Source organism: Aedes aegypti, chromosome 2 (genome assembly GCF_002204515.2).
Source record: "Aedes aegypti strain LVP_AGWG chromosome 2, AaegL5.0 Primary Assembly, whole genome shotgun sequence".
In the NCBI taxonomy this organism is placed as follows: domain Eukaryota; kingdom Metazoa; phylum Arthropoda; class Insecta; order Diptera; family Culicidae; genus Aedes; species Aedes aegypti.
In genome coordinates, this window is record NC_035108.1 from 337,803,190 (window position 1) to 337,829,723 (window position 26,534).

The following is a 26,534-nucleotide window of genomic DNA, read 5'->3' on the forward strand; positions in this document are numbered from 1 at the left end:
ACACCATAAATTTTGGAATCAGTCGACTTACCAGGTCCGTCACACTCGGGGTCAGATTGCGTACCACTTCTAGTACTGCATTTGGTCCCTCGGTAGTGCAAAAGGTACCCAAGGTTGACAGATCGCAGTACACTTTTCACGGCATTCTAGATTACCTTATGAGCCATAAAATTTTGGGCAACTGCAAGGGACATGAAAGTTTTTAATTTGTCTTTGGACTTACCGTCATATTCATCATCGCTTCGGGTGAAAACTTTTCTTGGGAGCAAATCCTTCCGGAAGCGATTTCGGAGGAAAGTTGAATAGCCGACGATATGGGATCCTGGAACCTTCCTTACAATTTTGGTTTCTGCCTTGATTTTAGCTTGCAACCCGGTTAACAGTCCATATGCCCGACAAAATGTAAGTCGCGGAAATGCATGACAAAGTATAAAATGAAGTAGCTAAATGCTTATTTCATAATCTTCAGATTACATAAAATAGGATTATATTATAAATATAATAATTACCACGCTAATTAGTATTTTCGTTTTTAACCGTGTAAGGCAAATTTATGAATTTCAATTCGATTCCTTGTGGCGAATTTTTATAAAGGGTTCTTATGTATTTTGATAGTCCATTTGCCTGAGTATTGAGCTAAACAGCATACCTAGCTTTAGAATATACACAGATAAATATTTTTACCTATTTTTTTTAGTTTATTTTACCCAAAATTAAGTATATCGATTATAGTTTCAACCCAAAATCTCTCGGTTTTCTCTTTCTCCCACACGAATGTTGTCAAAAACAGAGAGAGCTGCATCTACCCAATGGGAGTACTTTGGCCCAATAAGCCAAATTTGGCTAAATGCAACTTTTCGTATGTTTGGGTCGAAAGAACTCAATTTTGCATTAAATCAACCCAAAATTGAGTATACTTTTCTAATGGAATTAAAGCCAAACTACCTAGTGGGGACCTTGGAGAAATTTAGCCAAAATTGAGTTATTTGACCTAGTGATCCTTTATAGAGAGATAAGCGGAAGTAAAATGGAATGATTTGGCAACAGACCAGCAGTGCTGATTTTGCTCGGCGTCGAGAATAATATTGTAACACGGACATGACTGCCTCATTGCTAAAAAGTGTATTTTGTTTCGTTATAGATCTTCGAGCTACATATCCAAACTAATGAACAGCAGAAAAAATCAACAACTAAATATCGCATTGACAAAAATTTAAAAAAGAAAAATATTTCATTTTTTTGCTTCATGCAAAATTAGTTTTACCGAAATAATTTCAAGCGGATTACATTACTCTTCAAGAAAAGTTCAAAACAAACATTACGCATGTTCGTTTGGCTCACACTTTGACAGCTCTCGCTGCTCGATTGGCTCACACTTTGACAGAAATGTCAACTTTCGCAAATCTCTCTTATAAAGGATTACTAATTAGACCCAACTACGGAATCGCGTTGAAACAACCCAAAATTGAGTTGAATTCCGTTTCCGTGTAAAGTTGATTCCTCAATTACCTTGCATCTGTGATGCACTGAAACCATTAAATTTTCAATGTATGTGTGGCAACTGTTTCAATTTTGTGAACAGTATGTGACCATGCTTGAAAGTTTTCCCAAAATGTAACCATCTGTGATACAAGCCACGTATATTTTTATACAATTGAGTTGTTCATAATTTTCAAATTTGGATTAATATTGAATTAATTGATACAGTGAACTCTCCCAAACTCGAAGGGGCCATCTCCCAAGCAACCAATAGTTCGGATTGTACTTAAGCAGTGAACTCCATAGTTCACTGTTGATATAAATTTAGTTTCAGTGAAACTTTTTCGCTGATTAAGAGATCACCATGGATATTAAATGAACTTCATTCTCAAAAGAGTAACTTATGAACTTATCAACAACTTGAAAGTTCAGAACAAGTTTGAACTGAACTTCTTTTGGACTTGAAGGTAACAATCAAACTTAAACAAACTTTATGTAAACTGTAAAGTTCGGTTAACTACTTAAAAAGTGAGCTGATTAAGCCAAAACATGCTCTTTTATCCGAACTATTGGTTGCTTGGGCTAGTTAGGGAGGTAAAAATTGGGTCCATAAATGAACCTTGACACTTTTGATCATGTTTGACATTCGCTTAGTCGACAAAAACACCACTGGGATTTTAGTTTTAACTCTGGGGTTATTCCTATCTGACATTTCGAAAGGTACATGGAAAACAAAATTCACCAAAAATTTAAGCCAAGTGGTGTGACAAATCTAAAAAACATAAAAATATGTTTTTTGGACTTATTCCAATGGAAAACATTAGAAAATTGAGTAAACATGTGGTTTTGACCTAAACTTCAGCGTTTGGCACTAAAATTGGAACAGGGCATTAGGACCCTATTCTAAAGGGCCAAATTGTAAACAAATCGCGTTTTGATACCATTCGATAGCATCTCCCAACAACCACAAACTATGCACACATTGTAAACATAATCATAAAACTTAACGTTATAAACTCGATTTTCAAAACGGCAAATAACCGCTTTTTTCCAAATCTCGCATAACTTCTGATCTCGCCCTAAAAGCCATTGGTAACCATGTGTGTAGCTCGTTGTTACTGAGCATCTGAATGGATTTTCATGTTATTTAATAACACTGTGGGGAAGAAAGGGTCAATATCTACCTGCCCGTGATGTTGGTTTGGATGCTTATTCCTTCATTTGCTCAGAAACAACGAGCTACGCTCGTGGTTACCAATGGCTTTTAGGGCGTTATCTCAGAGTATGCGAGAAATCATTCATTGGCCTCCGCTCGAAAAAGCCAATGATCGGTTCTCGCTTAATCAAGAGAGCCTGCAATCGGAAAATTTCTCAAACTGTCATTGGCCTTAGCATGGTGAGAGGCCAATAACTCTCTCTTGCTCATTCATTGAAAACCGAAAAGGCCTAGTCTTGGGCCAAGCAGTCTAATAAAATTCAATTTCGTCAATGAAAAAGGCCCATGCCTTGTTGAAAATCTAAAATGGGTCAAGCATTTAAACAAACTCATCCTTTTTTCCACATTTTTATCAGTTTTCAGAATAAAATCGATTATAAGCGTATAGTAATAGTAAATCGTCACTCAACGAGCAAGAAATCACATTGATTGATTTGAATAAGTGGGGATTCGCTCGTTGGAGCGCCGCTACATGGAATGACTCGATGGTTGGATGTTCGCTGGTTGGAAAATGTTTCAACTGAAAAGCACTCGAATGTCAAGAGTAGATGTCAAACTAACTTTGACGTCTGAGCACCGTCGCTTTGAAGTCTCCATATATAGAACAAATGTGCATGTAAATGTGCGAATCGTGACGATTTGTTCTCAAGCTGCGTGAGTCTGGAGCATTTTCACCAGCTGTCAGTCGTTCCAACTAATGGTTCGGATTCGCTAGATGGAAGGCAGTTATGTTTCAACCAGCGAATCCCCGCTGTACTGAGAAATAGTAATTGAAAATGTGGTGAATAATATTCAAATCGAATTTTCTCAGAGTCAACGATCTGAGGATTGGCCCTTCTGAATTGTCACGCGAGAAATGGGGCTCTGCACAAAACGCAACCTCTCTCTTTCACTCTTCCATAAATTGTGTAAACAACAAGGCCAGTAAACGTCAAAATCCCATACAAAATCAAAACAGTGCAGAGGCCTATAGACTACAACAACATAAACAGTTATCAAATGCCTTATGTTTTACATAATGTTTGGACCAAGGTATCTAGAAATCTTGGTTTGAACAACCTATCAGCGCGTTTTTAGCTATGCGGGGCATCTTTGCTACACGGGGAATCTGGGGATTGGCCCTTTGTATTGTGACGCGAGAAAGGATGCTCGCACGCTTTCAGAAACGTGTTTGTAGCGAAATGGAAGCGTTTGCCAACATCAGAGCCAGGGAACGCTTGAATCAGCTGATTAGGCGCCTTCACACTGTGCTTCACCTCATCAACGTCAACAACGAACGAAAAAGCAGTGCAAAAAAAGAAGTAAAAATTTTGTTGTCACCCATCATTCGTCCGCTGGCTTTTGTATCGCAAAGTACGGTTATTTTGTCTGCGCGTTTTTCGCCTTTGGTTTCCTCCCTCCCGAACCGCGAGTGGAAGTTCCGCGGGTCGTCCCATCATTGAAATTCGCAAATTCAATGAATATCGAGAATCCGTGAAAAACATTGGTGTTGTGCTCGCTAATTCGGCGTGATTTTTGTGTGTCTGTGCTGTATTTGATGAGTTTTTAATGCGGAAAATGAAGCCTGAGCCTCGCAAATGACGAGACTGCGGCGGGGTGGTAATTAAATTTCGATGAGCAATCGCAACGTCGAAAAGAGCCAACAAAGAAGAAAAAGTGAGGAGGCGTAACGCTAGAGGTATGTAAATAACCCGTGCAGTCGTTTGGCATTGTGGGAAACAGAATTTTGTTTGTAAAATCGATTGCTGCTGATAAGGGCTAATGGGGAAGTGTATTTTGCAGTATTTGTAGAAGTAGGTATTCCGTTTTTCTTCTGATGTGAATCATCATAAAGAATAAACAGCACTTGGGCGATCGAGCACATAAAAAGAGTGTCCGCGTCATTTTTTATGGGTAGTTTTTGCAAAACAGCTGGTTGTTCTTCAACTTTATCAGCTTGTGTTCTTGGTGATGCTAATAGGCTTAAATAGGTCGAAGGTCAAGAACTTGTAGACAAATTTGGGGCGAAAACACATTCATTACTAGTTGTAACTTGTAAGATTCTTGACATACATTTTCCAATCAATCTGCGATTGATGCTCTCAATAATGTTTCATTCACGGATTAACTTTCAATCTAATGCTTCTGAGTTTCCGTTTCACATCAATTTTCTTCGATGCCGTAATGCGTGCTAGTGTGTAAATGCTGCGGCTATATTTTTTTACTCCTGCATCGATTGCGGTAGTGGTGACCGCGGTTTTGCGTCTGCAAAAAGCATCTGTGCATAGTGATCGCATATCGAACTCGATAGTTTTACATTAGAATAGGGTTTTTTATACTTTTCGGCTTGCGGAGCACTGTGACTTCGCTGGGCATAGAGTATCATCGTACCTGCCACACGATATACGAATGCGAAAATGGCAAGTTTGGCAAAGAAAGCTCTCAGTTAATAACTGTGGAAGTGCTCATAAGAACACTAAGCTGAGAAGCTGGCTCTGTCCCAGTGAGGACGTAATGCCGAGAAGAAGAAGAAGATGATTATATTTCATGAATATTATTAGATTGCTTGTATCATTTTCGTATCGTACGTCATAGAAAAATATATTAGTGCGACACATGTAAAAACACACTAACTCCACTATTGAACACACCTCCACTAAGAAAGCGTTAATCATATAGATTTGCAAATAGAAAAACTACACGGGAAAAATTCTGTAGTAAAAACTACTATTTTAGCTGATTTTTCAGATCAAATTACTATGTTTATAGTACCTCATATTACTGGTACATTTGACAGAAACCATATTCATCAATCTGATTTCGACTACAGACATGGTAAAATCAAGCGCAGTTTTGGTCTACTGTGAAAGATAGATGTGCATAAAACGCATCCGTAGAAATTTCATAAGGTGTCGCAGAGCCAAATCTTACAAAACCACAAAATGCTCCGGGGATCACGATATGATAACCACTGCACTAGAGTGATGAATCATTAGTCCATTCTTCGGTTGAATTGTTCGACATTTCACGCAGGTTGGTCTGTTTGCGTTCTGAGGGCGTCTCTCGCTAAGTAACTAGATTGTGTCATCAATCGCCTAAAATACCATCAAAATCAAACGCCTACGTCTGAATAATCGTCATTCTATTTCCAGCACTCATTCCAAACCGCCTGCAGACCCCCTCCATCCATCCACGTCATCGCCGGGCGGTGCAGGTCAATCGCCCGCCGCTATTCTGGTAAAGAATGATAGCGGCCAACAACACTCGCAGTACCAACAATGATCCGGTGGAATCGTCGGAATCTTCTCCGATTACGGGGGCAGCGAACGGCTCATCCCGGCTGATGCGCCAATTCGGCAGTTTGTTCCAGCCGGCGGCGCAGCGCAATGACCCCGCCGGATATGTCGAATTCGGAAGCATCTCCGAGGCGGACGTCCACTCCGGTCGGACGCTGGGGACATTCGCGGGGGTGTTCTGCCCGGTGGCGCTCTCCATGTTCAGTGCATTGGTGTTCATTCGAGTCGGTAGGTGCCATTAAGAGTGTAGATGTTTGATTGAATTGTGAATAATGAATTGATATTTCGTTTGTAGGGTTCATCGTTGGCAATGCCGGTCTGTATGTTACGCTGCTGCAGTTCGTGATAGCTTATGTAATTTTGTTGTTTACCGTTTCGTCTGTCTGCGCTATCTCAACGAATGGGGCTGTTGAGGGCGGTGGAGTCTATTGTGAGTATTAAATACTATTGATGCGGGAACAGTAGGGTGCCGCTTAAATTCCGAGTGTATCCAAAACCTAAAATTTGTGTGCTCTTCTGAATTTAAATCATATGAAAAGGTTTTCTGTTCAAGTTTGAGCCAATATAAAGGTGGCACAAGCGACTTGCAGATGCATTTTCTATTACAAAATCAATTTCAAATCTTTTAACGCTAATCCCTTAACCTTAGTCTGGACATTTGCCTTGGGTAAACTTCATTTCTATGGCTTTGACGACATGTTATGCAAGTAATCTAAACCGTTCATATGTGGTTGAATAGGTATCACGTGGACTATGAATAGACATACTAATATCATGTCCATATTCGGACTCGATTCTGGAAACCCGGAACAGAACATCGGAATAGTAAGTTTCCATTCTAGTTTTGTGCGTGTAATTCACATCAGTTCTATTCTATTGATCGATATTTTTACATAAAACGTTTCTAAAAAAGAGAAAATTCTGAAGGAGAACATTTTCTGAACATTTCGGTGAAGTATAGCGACCCCTAGCTGACATCAATATATTGATGAATTGATGTTACTCCTCAGTATATTGCTGTCGTCTGAGTGTTATATTGATGTAAATATTAAGTTGATATTGATGCAAATATTAAGGAGAAATCAGGAAAGTTTGATCATGTATTCCAATATTTTCCCACATCATCCTGCTCAGTTTGACCTCGGTAGCCGATAGCAGCCGAAGTGAAACATGTAGTCTAGGGGCCGCTTACGATCCACACGGAATCGGTTCATAAGAAGTGACCAATATGGGCAATTCGACACAATTTTTCGAAACTGTTATGTAAGAGTACAGTCAATCTATTCACAGTCTGGCGGATAGAACTATCAGATCCAATCGAACATGACAGGTAGATAGTGCTTGATCGGTGGGCAGCATTGTACACTCAGGCAAATGGACTATCGATAAACATAGGAACCCCTTATGAAAATTCGCCACAAGAAATCGGATTGAAATTCATAAATTTGCCTTATGAAACCAGAATTTGAAAACAAACAATGTTTTCGCGGCAACCTGGAATCCAATCAAGAACCTTGCGATCGATAGGTCCGAGCGTAAACCACGCGCCTATCGACGCCTTGATGTGGAGTGATGCTGAAACGATACATGAAGCGTTCGTATTGCAATAATCGTTCCACCTTTCATAAGGCAAAATGTATGAAATTCGATAGTCCAGTTCGCTGCGTGTAACCGTCTAGATATTTAGGGATCATTCAAATATTACGTAACGCACCAGGGGGAGGGAGAGGGTCTTGCATAGTATTACGGTCCATAAAAAAATTAAAATTTCCCATACAAAAGCTGTTACGTGGGAGAGGGAGGGGGTCTAAAATTGGTAAATTTTGCGTTACGTAATATTTGAATAAACCCTTAAGAGGAAAATAACCATCATCGTTTTACAAATTTTCAAAACCAGTTTTTTTTTTGCTCAAAATTTAAGCAATGTTCAATCAAATCTATTATTGCATTACACTTGCTATATGGTTTGTGATGATAAATGTTTATGAGGATTTTATTTTAATTTGAACGAAAGAATTGTTTTTTTCATTTTTGATGACTGCTGATGATTGAATGATGGATTCTTGAATTTTAAATCAACAAAAATAAGAAATAATTCGCATTACAGGAAAAAATAACAAAATTTTATTAGTACATATTAAAACAAAGGATAGTTCAAAAAAATTCGGAGATATGTGACCCTAATAAAACTATTTGATATTTGATCGAGAAAAAATATTATTTTGTCAGTGTTCAAACAAGAAGAGAGTGACTGTATGTAAGACCAAAGGAAAGACGTCAAAATCTTTGGATGTTTGTGCTAATAAGATGAACATGAACAATAAATGGATATTCTGGTCCTTTTTCGGTACCAAAATGATCATCAGACCACTGAAAAAAAAATACGTAAATAGATACAATTCAGTTTTTGTACCAAACCTAGGCAACGGCTATATTTTCGTGAACAGTAACGAAACCCGACCATTTTAACAAAAACGTACAAAATTTTATTCTTGAATATTTTAAAAATAATCAAAAAAGTAGATTTGAATATTGTACCTTTTAGTTTCGTTCGAATTGCTTATCTTTCGACAGATACGCGTATTTCGATTACCACTTGTAGTCTTCTTCAGTGCTAGTTACTCGCAAATTACTGAGTGCGAGTAACTGACACTGAAGAAAACTACTAGAATAATCCCGTTCCAAAAACCCATTGGTAACCAAGTGTGTAGCTTGTTGTTAATGAGCAAACGAATGGATTTACACGTTATTTAACAATGTTACGATGAAGAGACGATCATCTATCTACCAGTGGTGATAGTTCTTAACTTTGTTAATTCATTTGCTTATAAAGAACGAACTACACACGCGGTTACTAATAGCTTTTAGGGCGATATCATAGGTTATACGAGACTACAAGTGGTATTCGATATAAGCGTATCAGTTGAAAGATAAGCATTCAGGGCGGTATTAAAATGAACAATACTCAAATTTACTTTTTTGAATCACTCTATTGAGATTCTATTCAGGGGATTCAAATACGTAAAAGAAACATATCAGGATAAACCATGTATTTCCCATGTTTTTATTTTATAACTATGCAAATTTGTAGAAACATTCGTTTTGTACATGCAAAGTGGGTATTCAATTTTCGAAAATATTTCAATTCTAAACTTCTGTTCTTTTTCTCGAAATGTAATATTTTCCATAACTTCAAAGTTCTTGAAATGATTTTCATAATATGCTTGCCGATAAAACTTCAATATATTTTTATATACAGTTCCAATTTTGAGCCTATCGGCTTACTAGACGTTGTGATACCGCATTGAAGGTTGGCAGCGTAAGTTTTTGGTGGACCATCTTTTTTGAGATCAACATTTTGAAAACTTACCATAGAATCCGTTGTCGCTGTCTGCAAAGAAAATTTTGCCCGCCACGGAATTCCACAAGTGGTACTATCAGAATATAGGAAAAAAAAATGTGAACTACAGCATATTCCAGTTTGCTTCGGGTTAGGAATTCAAGATGTTAACCAAAGCACTGTTCATACTTTTGTTTAACCCATTCTTTTCATGCACGATTCAGAACTCTATTGATTTTCTATAATCAATATCACAGTCAATTTACTTTTGAAAAACGGTCACAAATATTTCAACTGATTCCGAAAAAAATGTCCGTTTGAGACGCTTTTTTTTAAAGAGATCGTGGGAAAAAAGGCTAAGTGGACAGGGAGACGGAAGCCTCCCTGGGAGGCAGAATGTGGACGAGGTCGGAGTCGGAACAACGACGAGAGAGTATTGCCTGGATGCTGATGTGAAGTCTGGACTTAGATAAGGAACTAAGAGTTGAAGGCCAAGATGCGATGTTAAATTGTTGAAATTGTATTCTTTTAATCATAAAAAATATCATTTTATGTGATTTTAATTCGAAGAAGCATGAAATTAGATCGAATCTCTGACATGAGTTTACTTTTCCTTGCAGTTATGATAAGTCGTACGTTGGGCCCGGAATTCGGAGGATCGATCGGCACCTTGTTTTTCCTTGCTAACATCGTTGGCTGTGGTTTGGCGATTTCCGGATGCGCCGAAGGATTGATTCAGAACTTCGGTCCCACGGATGGAGGTGATGTGGGCTCCATCCCGGACGGTCGTTGGTGGCGATTCTTGTACTGCAGTTCCATCAATACCGTGATGTTGCTGGTTGTGCTGATCGGTGCGGAAATGTTCGCCAAAACATCGATGATGATTTTGGGAGTGGTGGTCGTTTGCTTGCTATCGACGTATGTAAGCTTCTTATCGATGGGACCGATGGAAGTGGCGATTCCTGTGGAAAACAGTTTGGTCCAGAACGCGACCAATAAAGCATTAGGGAATTACACCGGACTCAACATGACCACATTAGCCTCGAATCTCTATAGCCACTACGGACAAGATTACACATCTAGTGGTAACGCAGTCAACTTTGCAGTGGTTTTCGGTGTGCTGTTCTCCGGCGTTACAGGAATTATGGCTGGAGCCAACATGTCTGGCGAATTGAAGAATCCATCTCGTAGCATTCCCAGTGGAACTCTGTCGGCTGTTCTCTTTACATTCCTATGCTACATAGCTCTATCCGTGTTGATGGCCGCAACTACATCCACCTTCTTGTTACAGAACAACTTCCTATTCCTAGGACCGGTCAATTTATGGCCGACATTCGTAACAATCGGAATCCTGACGGCCACCTTTTCGACGGGCTTGAGCAACTTAATCGGTTCTAGTCGGGTTTTGGAAGCATTAGCCAAAGACAAAGTATTCGGATCACTGCTGAACTTCGTTGTTAAAGGAACGCTGAAGAACAACCCGATTGCCGCCGTAATTGCCAGTTGGGCCTTAGTAGAAGCAATCCTGCTGATCGGTTCTTTGAATACGATTGCTCAAATCAACTCCGTCCTTTTTATGCTGTCCTACTTGGCTACCAACCTTGCTTGCCTGGGAATTGAAATCACTGGAGCGCCCAACTTCCGGCCAACGTACAAATATTTCACCTGGCACACGGCTTTCATCGGCATGGTCGGAACCGGAGTGATGATGTTTGTCATCAATCCCATCTACGCTTCCTGCAGTGTGACCCTCTGCTTACTGTTAGTCTTTGCATTGCATTTCTTCTCCCCGGCATCCCAAGGAGCTCAGTGGGGCTCGATTTCGCAAGCCCTCATGTTCCATCAGGTACGGAAATACCTCCTAATGCTGGACTCCCGCAAAGATCACGTCAAATTTTGGCGCCCGCAAATGCTTCTCCTTGTCTCGAGCCCACGGTCATGCTGCCCACTGATTCATTTCGTCAACGACATGAAGAAGGGCGGATTGTACGTGATTGGTCACGTAAAAGTGGGAGAATTTTCCGAAAACGACTCCTCCAACGATCCAACCATCGAAGAATACACCCAGTGGCTGTCCCTCATCGATCACATGAAGGTTAAAGCCTTCGTGGAATTGACCCTATCCAAAAGCGTTCGCGAAGGAATCCAACATCTGATTCGAATTTCCGGCATAGGCGCGATGAAACCGAACACCATCATTCTCGGATTCTACGACGAGGAGCAATCCAAAGACTTTTTCGAACAGTGAGTTCTTCGCCCTTCAGACAGTTCAATTCGGTAACTAATTTCTCTTTCCTACTTCTTACAGTGAAAACTCCCCGTACAAAACGTCCGAATTCGACGACAACGGTATCAAACTGTTCCCATTCCGGCGCAGTGGCGAGCAGAAGTCGCTCCTTCCTACGGATTACGTCCAGATCATAGACGACGTGCTGCGGATGAAGAAGAACATCTGCCTGTGCCGGCATTTCCACCGCTTGGACAAGCAAATGATCGCACGCAGCAACCACATCCGCTACATCGACGTTTGGCCGGTGAACATCTTTGAGCCGAAGAACGATGACCCCTTTGACGTGGTGTCCCAGTTCATGATGCAGCTGGCCTGTATCATCAATATGCTACCAGTGTGGAAGCGCCTGGAGTTGCGCGTCTTTCTGTGTGAGTCGGATCCCCAGCCGGAACCCAGGTAAGTGTTGCGGCCATTTCAACTCCTAACATCGTTCTACGCCAAATTGTTCTGTCCTGTGACGTTGATTGGATGTGTCTTTTGTTCTTCTGTGTCTTCTATTTTTCATTCTGTACGTGCGCGCCCTATCCACCATCCGCCATGTTTCGGTTTGCACAAAACGCCAAATTTTTCCATCCGGGTCTCTGTGTACTGTATGTCAATCTTCACGCAACCATTCCGAAATGGGACCGCTCTCGAATGTGTTGGATCGCGGCGAACTTTTATTTCTCGCAACCACTAACAGTACTTTCCAAATGAACAGCGCTCCATTCGAGCGACCGGCCGAGCATCGATTGAGTCTTCTGCTCAAATCGCTGAGGATCTCCGCTTCGATACATCAGGTAATTGCGGTTAATGGCCGTACTGGCACTTATTTGGACAAAAAATAACATTCCTAACCCCATTTGTAGATTCCGGAGTGGGGTAAGGACATGGATGTTCCACGGCATCGCAACATTCTGAAGCAGTTCACCAGCCAGAGCGATAGCAACCAAGTGATGACGGAAGAAAATATCAATCGCTCGAAGCTGTATATGCAGAGGTGAGTCAATATGTTACTTCAGTGTTCACTCCAATAGAGATGGGAGGAATACTGAGAAATTCTTCAATAAATTCCTGGAGGAATTCTCCAAGAGATTTGGGAGCAATTCTACATGAAAAATTTTCTAAGAAATTCCTTGACGAATTGTACAAAAGATTCCTGAATGAATTCTTCAAAAGATTCCTCATTGAATTCTCCAAGAGATTCCTTAAAAAACACAAATTCGTAGGTGGTACAGTCCTAGACCATTGTATGAGGATTGCCTCTCTGCCGTCCGTTACCAAAGTCAGAAATTTGGGACTAACCTCTAACTCTTAGGCAAGATTGACGCATCCTCCAACAGTCGAGAGCTGTCCTGACCACGTCCTCGAGAAAGCTGGGGAATGGGAAAGGATGATCAATTGAACACCTCCTTAAAAAAGATGCAGAGAACTCTACGACCTCTCATGGGTGTTACGGGATGTTGTGAATGTTGATGGAAAGGGTAGTGCTATGGGATAGGTTTGGTAGACGTTCTGACCGACAAATGTAATATTTACGCATTGCGATCATGCGCTGCTGATTAGAACAAACTCACCAAATTCCTCTTTCTAAGCTCCTCTGTAATTCGCCGCAATTCATAAAGTGGGATCCAAACACTTCCGCATCGAAGTTGATGTTTGCCAGTTTTACCTTTCCACAATATTTTATTTAAAAGCGATTCAAACACCTGTAAAACAGGAAGGAAAAACGCTGATATTCTCATCGGCCAAATTAGAAAAAAATTGAAAAAAATAAGGAGCCGAGATAAAACGTGGCAGCAAAAACAAAACACATCCACTCAGGTTTCAAAAAACCTCTAATTAACGCAGAAAAAAAAATCTGGAGGATACTCGAAGAGGTTTCTGGAGAAAAATCCTTCGATAGATTCCTGTAGAAGTTGTGCAAGAAATTTTGGAAAAAAAAAATTAAGTGATTGTTGGAGGAATTATCCAAGAGATTCCTGAAGTAATTCTCCAAGAGGTTTATGGAGGAATTCATCAAGAGATATTTCCAGTAATTCATGGAGAAATTCTACAAAAGATTCCTAAAAAAAATCGGGAAAATCTTGCAGGAATCTCCAAAAAATTGATGAAGGAATTCTCCAAGAGACATTTTCGGGGGAGTTCTCCAAGAGATTCCCGGACGAATGCCCCAAGAGTTTCAACGAATTCTATGAGAGATTGAAACTGTATTTGCAGAGGTTATTCAATATGTTACTTCAGTGTTCACTCCATTTCGGTAGGATTACAGCGCGAGAAAAAAACCTCCAATTGACGCAAAAATAAAAGAAAATTGGAATATCTGGAGAAAAATCCTTCGATAGATTCCTGTAGAAGTTCTCCAAGAGATTTTGAAGCAATTCTCCAAGAGTGTTTGCTGGAGGAATTCTTTAAGAGATTCCTAGAGTAATTCTGCAAGAGGTTTATGGAGAGACTCTTTAAGAACTATTTCCGGAAAAATCTTCAAGGGATTCTAGAAGAAATTCTTCAATCGATTCCTGAAGAAAATCTTCTGGAAAATCTTGCAGGAATTCTCCAGAGATTTGTTGTACAAATTCTCCAAAAGATCTCCGGACGAATTCTCCACGAGGTTCCCGGGAGAATTCTCCATTAGATTCACGGAGGAATTCTCCAATCTTCCAAGCGATTCCCGGAAGAACTCTTCGATATTCACGAACGAATTTCCCAAGGGATTCCTGGAGGAATTCTCCAAGAGAGATTCCCGGAGAAATTTTCCAAGACATTCCCCTATGAATTCTCCAACAGTTTCACGGAGGAATTCTGCAAGATAATCCCGAAGCAATCCTCCAAGAGATTCATGAAGGAATTCGTCAAGAGATTCACGGACTGATTCCCCAAGAGATTTCCGAAAGAATCCTCCAAGAGAGATTCCCGGACGAATTCCCCAAGAGTTTCACGGAGGAATTCTCGAAGAGAACCCCGGAGCAGTTAGGTTCCCAAACTTTGCGAGTACGCGACCCACTTGGCTTTAAGCGTCTGATCCGCGACCCAACAGGGAAAATTTGTGAATAAATGAATTTTGTAGGTCATTCGATTTCCGGTGAAATTACATCGAAATCTCAACAGTTGAACGTTCGATAAAGAATCACCGGAGAATCTGTAAGACTTTTGAACAAAATCATAAAGTAAAATTCAAAAAAGATCAGACCTAGATATAAATTCTCAGTGTTACATTCGGGAAACATGCATATTACCACTATGCTTGCTTTCACGGTTTATCAAACGGTTTTACAGAAGCTACGGCGATCCTTTCTGCCGAATAAGGCGATGTTAACCATATTTGAAAGTCTTCAATGCCGATAAATAATCTTGCATAATCAGATTGATCATTTTTATGAGAAATAAATTAATGTAGAATTATAACAACTAGAATGCCAGGACAAGTAATAATTTATCAAGATAAACCCATGTAAACAGTTTACCTGTTCAGCCTTCTTACTTAAAAAATGAGCAGCTCTTAATGTGAATTCACAACTATCATTAACAACTGTCATTTATTCGATATTTCGACTTAATAACCCCTTGAACAGAAGATTCTTGACGCTTAGTAGCAACTGATACAAAGCTAATAGATCAGTTAAAGACGGAGTAATACATAACTTCAAATTGGCTGGCATAATTCGAAGAGACGCATGCAAATTAGTGCTTTTTTACGACACACCAGAGATCAGGATCACGGAGGTCGCGACCCACATTTCCCATAGAAATTCTCCAAGAGAGATTTCAGAGAAATTCTCCAATAGATTCAAGGAGGAATTCCCCTAGAGTTTCACGCAGCAATTCTCCAAGCGAATCCCGGAGGAATTCTTCAAATTTATGGAGTAAATCTTCAAGATATTTTGGAGGAATTCTCCAAGAGGTTCTTGGAAGAATTCCCCAGGAGATTCCTGTAAGAATTCTCCAAAAGATTCCTAGAGAAATTTTCCAAGAGTTTCCAGGAGGAATTCTCGAAGAGATTTCAGAAGGAATTCTCGAAGAGATTTCTGGAGGAATGCAATTCCTGGAAGAAATCTCCAAGAGATTACCGGAGGAAGTCTCCAAGAGAGATTTCTGGAAATTTCTGGAGGAATTCTTCAAGAGAGGTTCCTGAAGGAATTCTCCAAGAGATCCCTAAAGGATTGAAGAATTCTCCAAGAGAGATTGAAGAATTCTCCAAGAGAGATTCCTGGAGGAATTCTCCAAGAGAGATTCCTGGAGAAATCCCCAAAAGGGCTTCCTGGAGGAACCCTTCATGAGAGATTCCTGGAGGAATTGTCCAAGAGACAGAAATTGTTGGAGATATTTTTAGAGAAATTATTGGAGATATTTGTAGCGAAATAATTGGAGAGATTCCTGGAGGAATTTTCCTGAATATTGATAGAAGGATTTTCTAAGAGATCAGTTAACGAATTCTTAGCGAGATTCCTGAATTAATTCGAATTCTCGTAGAAGTAATTGCTGAACGAATCCATGGAAAATCTTCCAGAGCAATTTTATAAATGTTGAAATACTGTTAAAATATCCGCACTATATTTTGATGAAACCTTAGTTAAATGCATGGAAGATGTCCTAAACAATTTCCTGCAAGAATCCTTGGAGATATCCCTAAAACTGGAACTCCTGAATCTATTTCTGGAGAAATTCTTTCAAGATATTTAGTATTCACCTAATAAAACCAAAAGAATCATTGTAGATGCTTTAAAATTCTAAACCTTTGTTTGTTTTTTTTTTCATAAAAATAACTTTAATACCTGAAATTTGCCACAAGATTTTGAAGAAATCTCTTGAATAATTTCCTGAGAAATTATAGAAGGAATCACTAAAATAATTTCAGAAGATTTCATACAGGAATCTCTAAAAGAATCCCAGACAGAATTCCCGGACAATTTCCTCGAAGAAATCCCAGGAATTTCTTTACCTGGAAGAACGCTCTTAACTTTTCAGTAGTCGCGCTGTCGTATTGTGTAATAAATTCGGGATCATTCAAAAATGACGTCCATCATTTGAGGGAGGAGGCGAGGTCTACGAAAGTGTGACAGTACCTATATAAGGCATTGGAAAAAGCGTGACAGAGCTGGGAAGGGGGTCGAGAAATCCTGAAAAACGATGGCCATCACAATTGAATCGTCCCTTCGTTAAAAGCTCACTTTTCGCACAATTCGCATCAGCGCGGTGCTTCTGGTAGTGATCAACCGTGCGACGACTGGAAGGGTTTTTCATTTCTGGGGTCTTTGTAGAAAACTATTGAGCATTTTTAAACGAGAATTTTTTGTCAGGTAACCCTCCAAGAAATCTAAGTAGAAATTTCCAAACGTTTCCTGTTCAAATATTCGCAAGAATTTTCTTACTTGTCTTAAGAATCGTGGTGAAGTCCCAGGATCAATTTCTCGATACATGCTTGGAAAGGATCTATTGGAGGTATTTCTTGAGAAGCTTGAAGAAGTATTCTGCCCATATACGCACAACAGCCCCATGTACGTAGGAAATCCCGTAGAACATGGGACTGTTATGCGAATAATTCAGAATACATTCTTTAACCCTTTCTTTCTCACGACCTCGATCGACTATTTCTTCTTTTTGAATAGTGCTTGAACAAACAATGTTGCAAATAAGCTAACAGAAATTAGTTAAAAAAACATTAGCTGTTTTTAGTAGTAAATTGATTGTTTATCAATAGTTTCAGTATTGAAGTAGTGATTTGACTATTGGATTGAACTTATGGGTATTAATGAATTATGTTCCAGTGATCATTGCATAGTATTGATCTGATTCGGTTTGTCTCACATGTTCGTCGGAAATCTATGGTAACTTTGGAGCTACCATGTGAAAGAGAGGGCTAAGAACTTCTAAGAGAAATTACTGTACGAATCTTTCTAGAAATTCTTAGAGTCATTTCTGTTAGAATTTCTATAAAAATTGAACAGTTAAATTTCTAAAGGATTTCCTCGAATCCCTTGAGGAATTTATGGCAAAAATCTTTTTCTAACAATGCTTTGGAGAAAAAAATATATTTTGGAGGAATCTTGATAGATTTTTTAGAGTAATCACTGCTGCAATTTCGAAAGAATTGCACTAAAACGTTCTGACATAATTGTACTACTCGAACAAATTCCCTAATAAATTGCAGTTGTAACTTATTGAGCAAGTAAAATTTAATTCCTAGAAGAATTTTCCAAAGAAATTTACTGGGTATAATAACAGCTATAGAAATAACCACCTCTGTTTATGTTAGCAGCCAACCCATATTAATTTCCAAAAATTTCCTTCCAGAGTCAACCAAATCATCCGTGATAAATCGAACGCTACGGCCGTGACATTTATGTACCTGCCGGCGCCACCAAAGCTGTCGACGATCGACTACAAGGAAAAATGCCACCACTATTTGGATCTCCTCACCGAGCTGACGTACGACTTGCCACCGACGATATTGGTCCACGGTATCAACTCTGTGATGTCCACTACGCTGTAAACGGATTGTTACTACCACCACAGCTACCATTCTTCCCCGATGCTTGCAAGGTGCTAACTACACACGTCAATCGGCCCGTAGGAACATTTAAGCATAGTTTTTTCCGTTCCCATTAGGTTTTAAAAGACACACCCAATCTACATTGGTTTTGATATCTGTTTATGTTGAGCATGAGATCCCAAATAGTAACACTTGAAGCTCAGAAATTCTCGCATTTAGTATCATAAGGGCGTAACTGCAGTTAACGATTACTTCTTCGTCAATAATATGGCATGCTAGATGTATCGAATTTCGCAAAACGTTCAAAGGAGAAATCAGTCATAGCAGTTACGTCCATATGGTATTAAACGTAAGATTTTAACAGTTTTCGAAAACAAAAGTTAAAAATGCAGTTTCTACCGTACAGTTCACAAAATGAACGAATCGTTCTTTTGTCGAAAATACGTATGAAAACTGTATTTTTAAATTTCAAATTATTGTTTATTCTCGAGTAAATCATCACACCTTAACAGGCTGTATAATAATCTTCTCCCACTATAGAAAGGGGACACTGAGAATAGTGTGAATGCTTAGGATTAGCGTACTCTTCCCAATTAGCATACTACTAAAGACATGAGACTCATCACGTATTAGTGCATTTTTATTATTTATTACACATATTATGGTTTAAAACTAATAAGTGTCTGATTGGTATTAACTCTGATGGCATATACTAGGTAATAATTATTAGAAAAGAAGAATCGCAGTATTTAGCACTTACTAAGCGATCCTATCACCGCTGCAAAAAGATTAGCAACGCATGTGGTATTAACGTACAATAAAATATATATCATTCTCTAGTTGTGATGACCGGAAAGCAAACATTTTGTGGAACTCTACATTTCAGCGTACTACTCCAGAAGGACGGAACTCTCCGAACAAAAGCGTATTTAATATATTTGAGATGGTATACCGATTGCAACAGATAGTAACGGATCTATCAATATATAGATGTCTACATATATTTTAATAGGAAAATCTGCTCTGTCCCTTTTCATTCCATATCACCCCCACTCCGTGAAGCTACTGGAGTCTATTTGGGTTGGATCGATTTCCTGCAGCGATGGTGGCAGATCTGTGCGTTCTAGTTGCTCTTCCGTATATGTCCAAAACTGGGTGCATTCGTTAGACGTTTTGACTTGTTTTTGAGATCGCTTTTCGAGGAACTTATGGGTAATTTCGTCGGCGGATTCCAGCTTCTCAATAATTCCTGCTAGGCGTTTGGCTCTGTGAAGCTGTTGTCGTTGTGCTGCGAACAAAATAAAAGGTTTAGAGTCTGTTTCAGGATTCTCTATAATATTCCGACCGGCGTTACCTTTTCGTTGAAGTCGATTCAATTGTTCCGGTGTGTAGTGGCTGAATCGGCAGTGTGCACCAAAAATGCACTGTTCCGAGTTGAGCACCGTCCGACATGGTTTCTTCCCGATGTTTTCCGTAACTATTTCAGTAATATCTAAAATCATGGAAAACGTAAATTTAAATATTAATAATTTGTTTAATAAAAGCTATATCTATATAAAAGTTCGTAATACGACTTTCAGGTTAAATTAGGCTGGAATATTGATAGTTGCATAGAAGTTATATAAAATGGAATAGATTATGTGTTCAATTATGGACAGTGAGAATGGCTATTAGAATTGACATAGGATATCGTCGTTTTATGAATTATTTTATAAAATATCATCACGATGTATTTGATGGAAGTTTATTTATATAATTATACATCAACAGACATTAAGCCCCAATGATGTTTGTAACTAATAAAAAAAATAAAATATTACAAGTAATACAAAGTAAAACAAAACTATAACATGTTGAAAAGGCCTTCCTTAGCCTGGTGGTTAGAGTCCGCGCAAAGCAAAGCCATGCTGAAGGTGTATGGGTTCGAATCCCGGTCGGTCCAGGATCTTTTCGTAATGGAAATTTCCTTGACCCTGGGCATAGTGTATCATCGTACCTGCCGAAAAAGGCAACTTTGGCAAAGAAAGCTCTCAATTAATAACTGTGGAAGTGCTCATGAGAACATTAAGCTGAGAAGCAGGCTCTGTCTCAGTGACGATGTAATGCCAAAAAGAAAAAGAAGAATTTTGAAAAGTAAAACAAACGTTAATCAGAAATATTTACACAGAGAGTCAAGACGCCTTCCAGAAGGCGAGTTATTCTTGCCTTCTCTGAAGATATTTTCATCCTCCCTTAACGCTCAACGCTCCGTCATCGTAATCATCGTCATCATCGAAACTTCAAAAGCAGTTTTTCTGTTCAAAACTGAAAATTATTCGACGAAAAAGTGTTCACTGTATTGCGATTGGAGAATAGAATACAGTGAACACATTTTCCTATAAATTTTCTTCATTTTGAACGAAAAAACTGCTTTTGAAAATTCCGAAATCAATGACGGATCCTGCCCCCTTAAGGTGATTATAAAACGAAGCCAAACTTAGAATTTTTCAGTGCACAAGATTGGAGAATCTGAAATCGCGTTGAAAATCAATCAAATTGCTTGCTTGCTGTTAGTGACCAGTGGAATAAATTTACAACGCGAAGCTTTGTTTGGTTCTCAAGTCTTGTGCTCTTGAAAATTTGAGGTGTGGCTTCGTTAACCTTAAGGCGTCTCAAATCAGATATGAAACTACTATAGATTCTACAAAAATCTTAATAATACCATGCCATAAATTACATTTTCAATTTATTAAAAAAAAAAAAAAACTTTGAAATAGGAACATGCCAATTATCGTCTCGATTCTCGTTTGTTTGGAAATTAGTTTTTTTGCCAACTATTTAGAAAACTGAAGCTATCTGTGCAAGGAATCCCAAAATCTATCCTTCTAGTATGTTTATGCAAATTCATGATCCGGGATAAGAATGTCACACTGTATTACATTGGTAGCAGCTTCACAACCAGTTGTCGGCATAACCGAGAATTCTCGCATACTCTGAGATAACGCCCTAAAAGCCATTGGTAACCACGAGCGTAGTTCGTTGTTTCTGAGCAAATGAAAGAAATAGCATCCAAACCAACATCACGGGCTGGTAGATATTGATCCTTTCTTCCCCATAGCGTTGTTAAATAACATGAAAATCCATTCAAATGCTCAGAAACAACGAGCTACACACATGGTTACCAATGGCTTTTAGGGCGAGATCAGAAGTTATGCGAGAATTGTTAAGAAAAAGATTTATGTATGAGTGCCTATCTGACAATCTATTATACCTTTCATCTATTGAACCAGAAGACTGCTATATTCGCTCATCTAATAATGTATGTCATGAAGAAGCCTATAAATCCGCCATAAAAGAGAGTTTTAGACAATAGTCCTTGTGACTCGTAGTAACTTCTCCAAGTACGCGCGCGCAGATAGATCCATTTCCATGTTAGAATAAACCGTTGTTAGTCCAAGTTATATTCTATAGTTCACGTGTCATTACTGTTATCCGTCCAAGTCAGAAATACAGTCCATTCGCTAAAGAACAAATCGAGTGTGAAACTACAGTTCTAGTCATCATTACTATGAAGAAGAAGCAACCAGAATCCTTGGGCACAGTGTGTTCCGTAATCGTTCCTTAAAACAAGTCCCGACCGATAGTAGATCATTCCATGAACGCTAATATGTGCGCTAACATTAGAGGGTCTTGTCCCGGGATCTTAAAAATTCTGAATCCCGGGATGTTTTCGGAAATCCCGGGATTTCCCGAAATTGCATGTTGAACAAGGAAATACTGTTGTATTATTTTCTAATAATGGCACAAAACAAGCTTCATGTTTTTCTGGACTGTTGATACAAGATTGAATTTTAGTTATTGCATTCAGCTTACTCAATAAGCGTTTTTATTGAGATTTGAGGCCACTTATGCTTATACATTTTCCTGGAATGTTAGTAACGTAATTTTCAATAAACTTTAGGAGATTTCCCTACGTTTTGTTCCATTTGTCAACAAAGCTTTGGTGGTTGAATTTTTCATCATATTCTAATTTGACCAATGCCATTTCATCTTCTTGTAACCGTTTTAGTTTGCTCGGTGTACCTTACATTTTTCCGGGGCTAACATGCCTGTAGCTGTCATGTCAATAATTTAAAAGCATGTGAATATTCCATATGCACAAGAATGTAAATAAGTTCATGATAGTAGATTTTTAGATATTTGGTAATATTTGAGAGTGATCGGTATCACCTATACCTCATGCATCACGTTTGATTTTCGTTTCAAATTAACTTTAATAAATGCCCATTGACTTCAACTGCATATAGATGGAATATGGTTGAATGAAATCTTAGATAGCATTGTTTTTGTCTATTATAATTCAACTTAACCTTCAAGAACAGGTTCCGTTATTATGAAACTGCTCTATTAGACAAAACATTGCTTCAATACCCGCTTCATCCATTCTAAACTCATTTTGGTAGCATTTGATTTTTGTCCCGGGATTTTTTAAATAAAATCCCGAATCCCGGGATTTTTCGAGTCCGGGAAACAAGACCCTCTAGCTAACATAGTAGTTTTTCATGAATCTCAATGATGATCAATGAGATCTCTTTCGAATCTGCTCAATATCTTTGCTGTCTGAAGTCTACAACGCATCTCACCAGAAATCAGTATAAAAAATAAGAAAGATCTGCGAATCTCCCCAGGAAACCAAATTTTTTTTCACTAAATTCTAATTCAAAGTACCAGAAACAATTCACAATCACTCTACTAACTAAAAAAAAGTCATGATGCGAAATACGAGTTGTCATCAGGCAGTCGTTGGGGGGTCCCGTAGCCTCGAGGTTACGCTTTCGCTTCGTAAGTGGAAGGTCATGGGGTCGATTCCCAATCCCCCCACACAACAAACTCCGTCCAGCCACACGAAGGACCGTGTATTGGGGAAACACATTCATCCTCCGTCAGTATCAGATGGTGACTGAGACAAACTGACCCTCTTTGTAGGCTGTTGCCTCACACGACGACACGGAAACATGGCAAAATGAGTGGCCAAGTGCACGGAGTGCCTAAAAAAAAAAAAAAAAAACGTGCACTTCTTGCCAACATTTTCTAGTTTCGCCTATACATTCGGAAATCGATCTCGGTAGACGGTATTTCGAGAATCCAACAGCTAGAATCTCAGTAATTCTTGTTGAAATAAACGACTACAAACAAGGCTATTCCTCCATACCGCAGGCTACTGACTGATATCGCTACCACGTCATCACCCCTCTTTTATTCATTGTCTGGGTAAAGATATCTACAATTCATTCACTTAAAATACTACCTCTACAATTCTTACCCATAGACATCTCCACTACAGGGTGTGTGATGTACCTGCTCTTCGACAATTCTTTCGTCTAATCTCGGTAAATTGTATACCGAGATTTCGCTAAATGTTTACCGAGTTCGTTTTGTCGACATCTCGATAAAATAAGTAGGTATTGAGTTTCGGTATTGATAATTACCGAAATATTAGCTGGAATCCTAGGGTTTTCCACGCTTTTCCCGGGTGGATGGATAGTAGGGTCGTTGGGTAGTTCAAAATATCGTTTTTCTCCACACAGCTTATCCGATTCTAAGGAAAACGCATATAAATAGTGCCATTTAGTGCTTTCTGTTGTTGAAAAAATACGTTTTGAATTGAGGAAACCGCTCCGTCTATGATCGTTGTGTCATGTGTAGGAGTGATAACTATGATCCAGAATTAATTGTCCAATTTTACGCTTCCCGTCCAAAGTGGTCGAAAATCATTGTGCAAACCGTACCTTAATTCGAAGGGGTAACACTTCAACGGTCGTGCTGTTGATTGTAGTTCGTACAACACATGTGGGAAAACCTCTTCGAACCTCTTGTTTTTCATACACAGCATCAGCGCGCTGCTCTTGGCGATGACCAATCACGTGACAAAGGAATCATTTGCTCGAATCGGATTTGGTGAGTTTGACCAATGAAAGCACTTATTTTCAATTCAGTTAGGGCTATTTTAGAGGGTAGGGTCAATTTGTTTTCTCATTTCAGAAAGCGAGCAATGGCGCTTAAACCAACTTATCCGATTCTAATTCAGATTCTGTGTCCCACCAATATTAAACTAATTCTGTTTCTGTTCGGGATAAACCACTGCGACCAGTTTTCTTTGATCTTTTGTGGTATAACCGTGTCCTTTGTTTAGTGCATGTCGTTCTACCCCATTACTATTGAGAAATAATGAAGTAGTCGTTATTTTGTACAATTATCACTCTTTACCATTTTGCATAGAGCCTCTTTTATATTTATACCTTATACCTTTTGGAGAAAACAGTTTGTCACCATTAAACTCTCAAAAGCTCGCCCCTCATTCAGGTACGACCACTAACCTGGTTGAATGATACTGATTTTGACCATGCATCGTTACTCTAGCGTATCAAATTATTGGTTCTACTAATAAGGTTCAAAGTCGTTTTTTTGTAACTGTGAACAGACTTACTCGCATTAGACATTTAGATTCCTTGAAAAAAGAAGCTAATTTTAGAATGTAGGAAATCCGCTACTCCACTGATTCGGAATCTTTCAGATATCCAAAGATAAGCACTTGAACTCGGAAAGAACTTGTCTCTTGAATTGAAATCAGCTTCAGTTGCTGATTGGGTAATTTTTTCCACTTCGACCTTCTCATCATCTAGGACAAATAGGTGGATTTTAGTGACTTGTTATTCTCTTATACTCTTCCGACCATAACTTAACAGTATTAACAAGAACAGATACAACAAAAGTACAATATGGTAGATCTTACCTCGTAACGCATTTTGAAAAGGTGATCTACCCGAGTTACGGGGATATTTAACTAATTACTGAGGCGTCCGTTTAAAAACGTGTCTTTGATAAATTTGTAGCTGATAAATGCATCTAACAGTATCAGTACAATACTCTCCCTCAAGAACACATGAGCAAGCACTATGACCGATTGAATGAATAATTCAATAATGCAATTATTGGTGGCTTTTTCCACAGTCTCAGTTTTCATCTAAGTGTGTTCAAGTTTTTTTTTTTTTTTTATTAATTCTTCATTTTAAAGACTCAAACGCCCAGAAGGCTTTACGGAGTCGATCTTTTCTTTGAATTACAATTTCAATTTTCACATTGAGTTCGTAATTAATTACATTTGGACTTGTCCTTGTCCAGAGGAATATCATTACTCTTTAAACGAAAATCAACGCTAGGTTGACCGTCGTTCAGAGAAGCCTGGGTGGAGCAAATTTTTTTTCGCTCGTTTGCCTTTTTGGTTTTCAGCCGCCGCTTGCTCCTTGTTTCAATGGTATCTGATGAGCTGCTGTTCCCGTCATCGTCGCCGTCGTTGTCATTGTGCACTTTCTGCTCCGTATGAAGTTCGATTGTTTCAGTTGCTGCTGTCGTAGGTACAGATTTTGGTATGCCTTCTTTCTGTGGTATTGCTGCCGGGGTTGATCGCTTTGGATCCAATGGAGGGAATTCGTCGAGGTTAAGTACGGGTCGATTTTCGGTGGCCGATGTAGCTGTTCTTGCAACGGTGTTGGTGGAAGTTGAGTTGGTTTCGCTGTTGCATTTCTGCCCTGGATGGGCCGTTTGGTGGCACCACCTGCATGACTTGCGCTGCCCTGGGTAAGTGAGCAGAGTCTCGTGCCCCGAAATGGTGACGTAGGAGGGAATTGGACGTTTGATGCGCATATACAAGATCCTTACGCCATTGTATACGCCCGGGAAGAAGTGTTTCCATCGCTCTCTGGTAACCGATACCACATCACCGTATTGCAGCAAGAAATCAATCACTGTTGTGTGCTTCATTGCCGGTGGCAGATCATGAACGCGAACCGGCACAGCATCACTTTCGACATACACCGGTATTTTGAAGCCTTTGTCTTCATGGAAGATCAAATGCTTATTGTTGTGTAAGCTTTGATAGCGAGCCGCAGTCTCACTATCTTTAACCTCGATGTATACACAGTTGCGGATACTATGCAGCTGAAGGTTTTCCACATCTTTCAGCTCGAGTTTAATCTCCTTTTCAAGGAACTGCTGAATTTTAGTAGCATCTGGGCGTACAGGTAGGATGCTAAAATCAATAACCACGGTGTTTTTTCGCGTCACACTCATGGCGAAAACAACAAAATCAAATTGAACGAAGCGATGAAAAGAAACTCGACCGATGTACACGAGCGGTGGCTGTCAACTGTTTTCAAGTTTTTGAAGGGCACTCAGAATTTAGAATCCGATAAGCAGTGTGGAGCAAAAACGATCTTTTGAACCGCCCTAATCGTAAATAAATTTTAAAATTATAATTTTGTTCTTACCTTTACACCTCTCATAATGATCGGCTCGGTTCCGGAGATGCGGAATTCCTTCATTGTGTTTACGTACAATATTTGGGTCCCGTTGAATGTGCGTCTTACAATAATCACAGTAATATTTTTTACCCATTGAAAGTACAACACTAATCAATGAAATGCGTA

The 26,534-nt window shown here is 39.2% G+C and overlaps 2 protein-coding genes across 5 annotated transcripts; one reads left to right on the plus strand and one right to left on the minus strand.

Annotated features, from left to right (window-relative positions):
• The first annotated feature begins 3,990 nt into the window (after positions 1-3,990).
• Positions 3,991-19,086, plus strand: LOC5564530 (solute carrier family 12 member 9). 4 transcript variants are annotated; one of them, XM_021846062.1, is made up of 8 exons: positions 3,991-4,373; positions 5,827-6,198; positions 6,266-6,400; positions 9,931-11,554; positions 11,619-11,996; positions 12,283-12,379; positions 12,449-12,579; positions 17,871-19,086. In XM_021846062.1, the coding sequence occupies exons 2-8, from the start codon at positions 5,919-5,921 to the stop codon at positions 18,067-18,069; spliced, it is 2,844 nt and encodes a 947-aa protein (XP_021701754.1). In that variant the 5' UTR covers positions 3,991-4,373; positions 5,827-5,918; the 3' UTR covers positions 18,070-19,086. The 4 variants fall into 4 exon arrangements, with proteins under 4 accessions (XP_021701754.1, XP_021701758.1, XP_021701756.1 ...); XM_021846066.1 differs by having other exon boundaries at positions 4,021-4,373; positions 12,301-12,379; positions 17,871-18,925; XM_021846064.1 differs by lacking the exon at positions 3,991-4,373 and adding an exon at positions 5,687-5,707.
• LOC5577210 (zinc finger matrin-type protein 5) lies at positions 18,241-26,534 on the minus strand. Its single transcript, XM_001663254.2, has 3 exons — positions 26,376-26,534; positions 19,424-19,561; positions 18,241-19,357 (listed from the first exon to the last, which is right to left on the minus strand). The coding sequence occupies exons 1-3, from the start codon at positions 26,500-26,502 to the stop codon at positions 19,113-19,115; spliced, it is 510 nt and encodes a 169-aa protein (XP_001663304.1). The 5' UTR covers positions 26,503-26,534; the 3' UTR covers positions 18,241-19,112.

Bases quoted from the DNA above. Each gene is read 5' to 3' on its own strand.
- LOC5564530 (XM_021846062.1), top strand. From the start codon at position 5,919: ATGATAGCGGCCAACAACACTCGCAGTACCAACAATGATCCGGTGGAA. The intron at 11,997-12,282 runs GTAAGTGTTGCG...AACCACTAACAG, and splicing joins GATCCCCAGCCGGAACCCAG to TACTTTCCAAATGAACAGCG. The intron at 12,380-12,448 runs GTAATTGCGGTT...CCCCATTTGTAG, and splicing joins TCTCCGCTTCGATACATCAG to ATTCCGGAGTGGGGTAAGGA.
- LOC5577210 (XM_001663254.2), bottom strand. From the start codon at position 26,502: ATGGGTAAAAAATATTACTGTGATTATTGTAAGACGCACATTCAACGG. The intron at 19,562-26,375 runs GTAAGAACAAAA...CCATGATTTTAG, and splicing joins TCATTATGAGAGGTGTAAAG to ATATTACTGAAATAGTTACG. The intron at 19,358-19,423 runs GTAACGCCGGTC...TTTTGTTCGCAG, and splicing joins GAATCGACTTCAACGAAAAG to CACAACGACAACAGCTTCAC.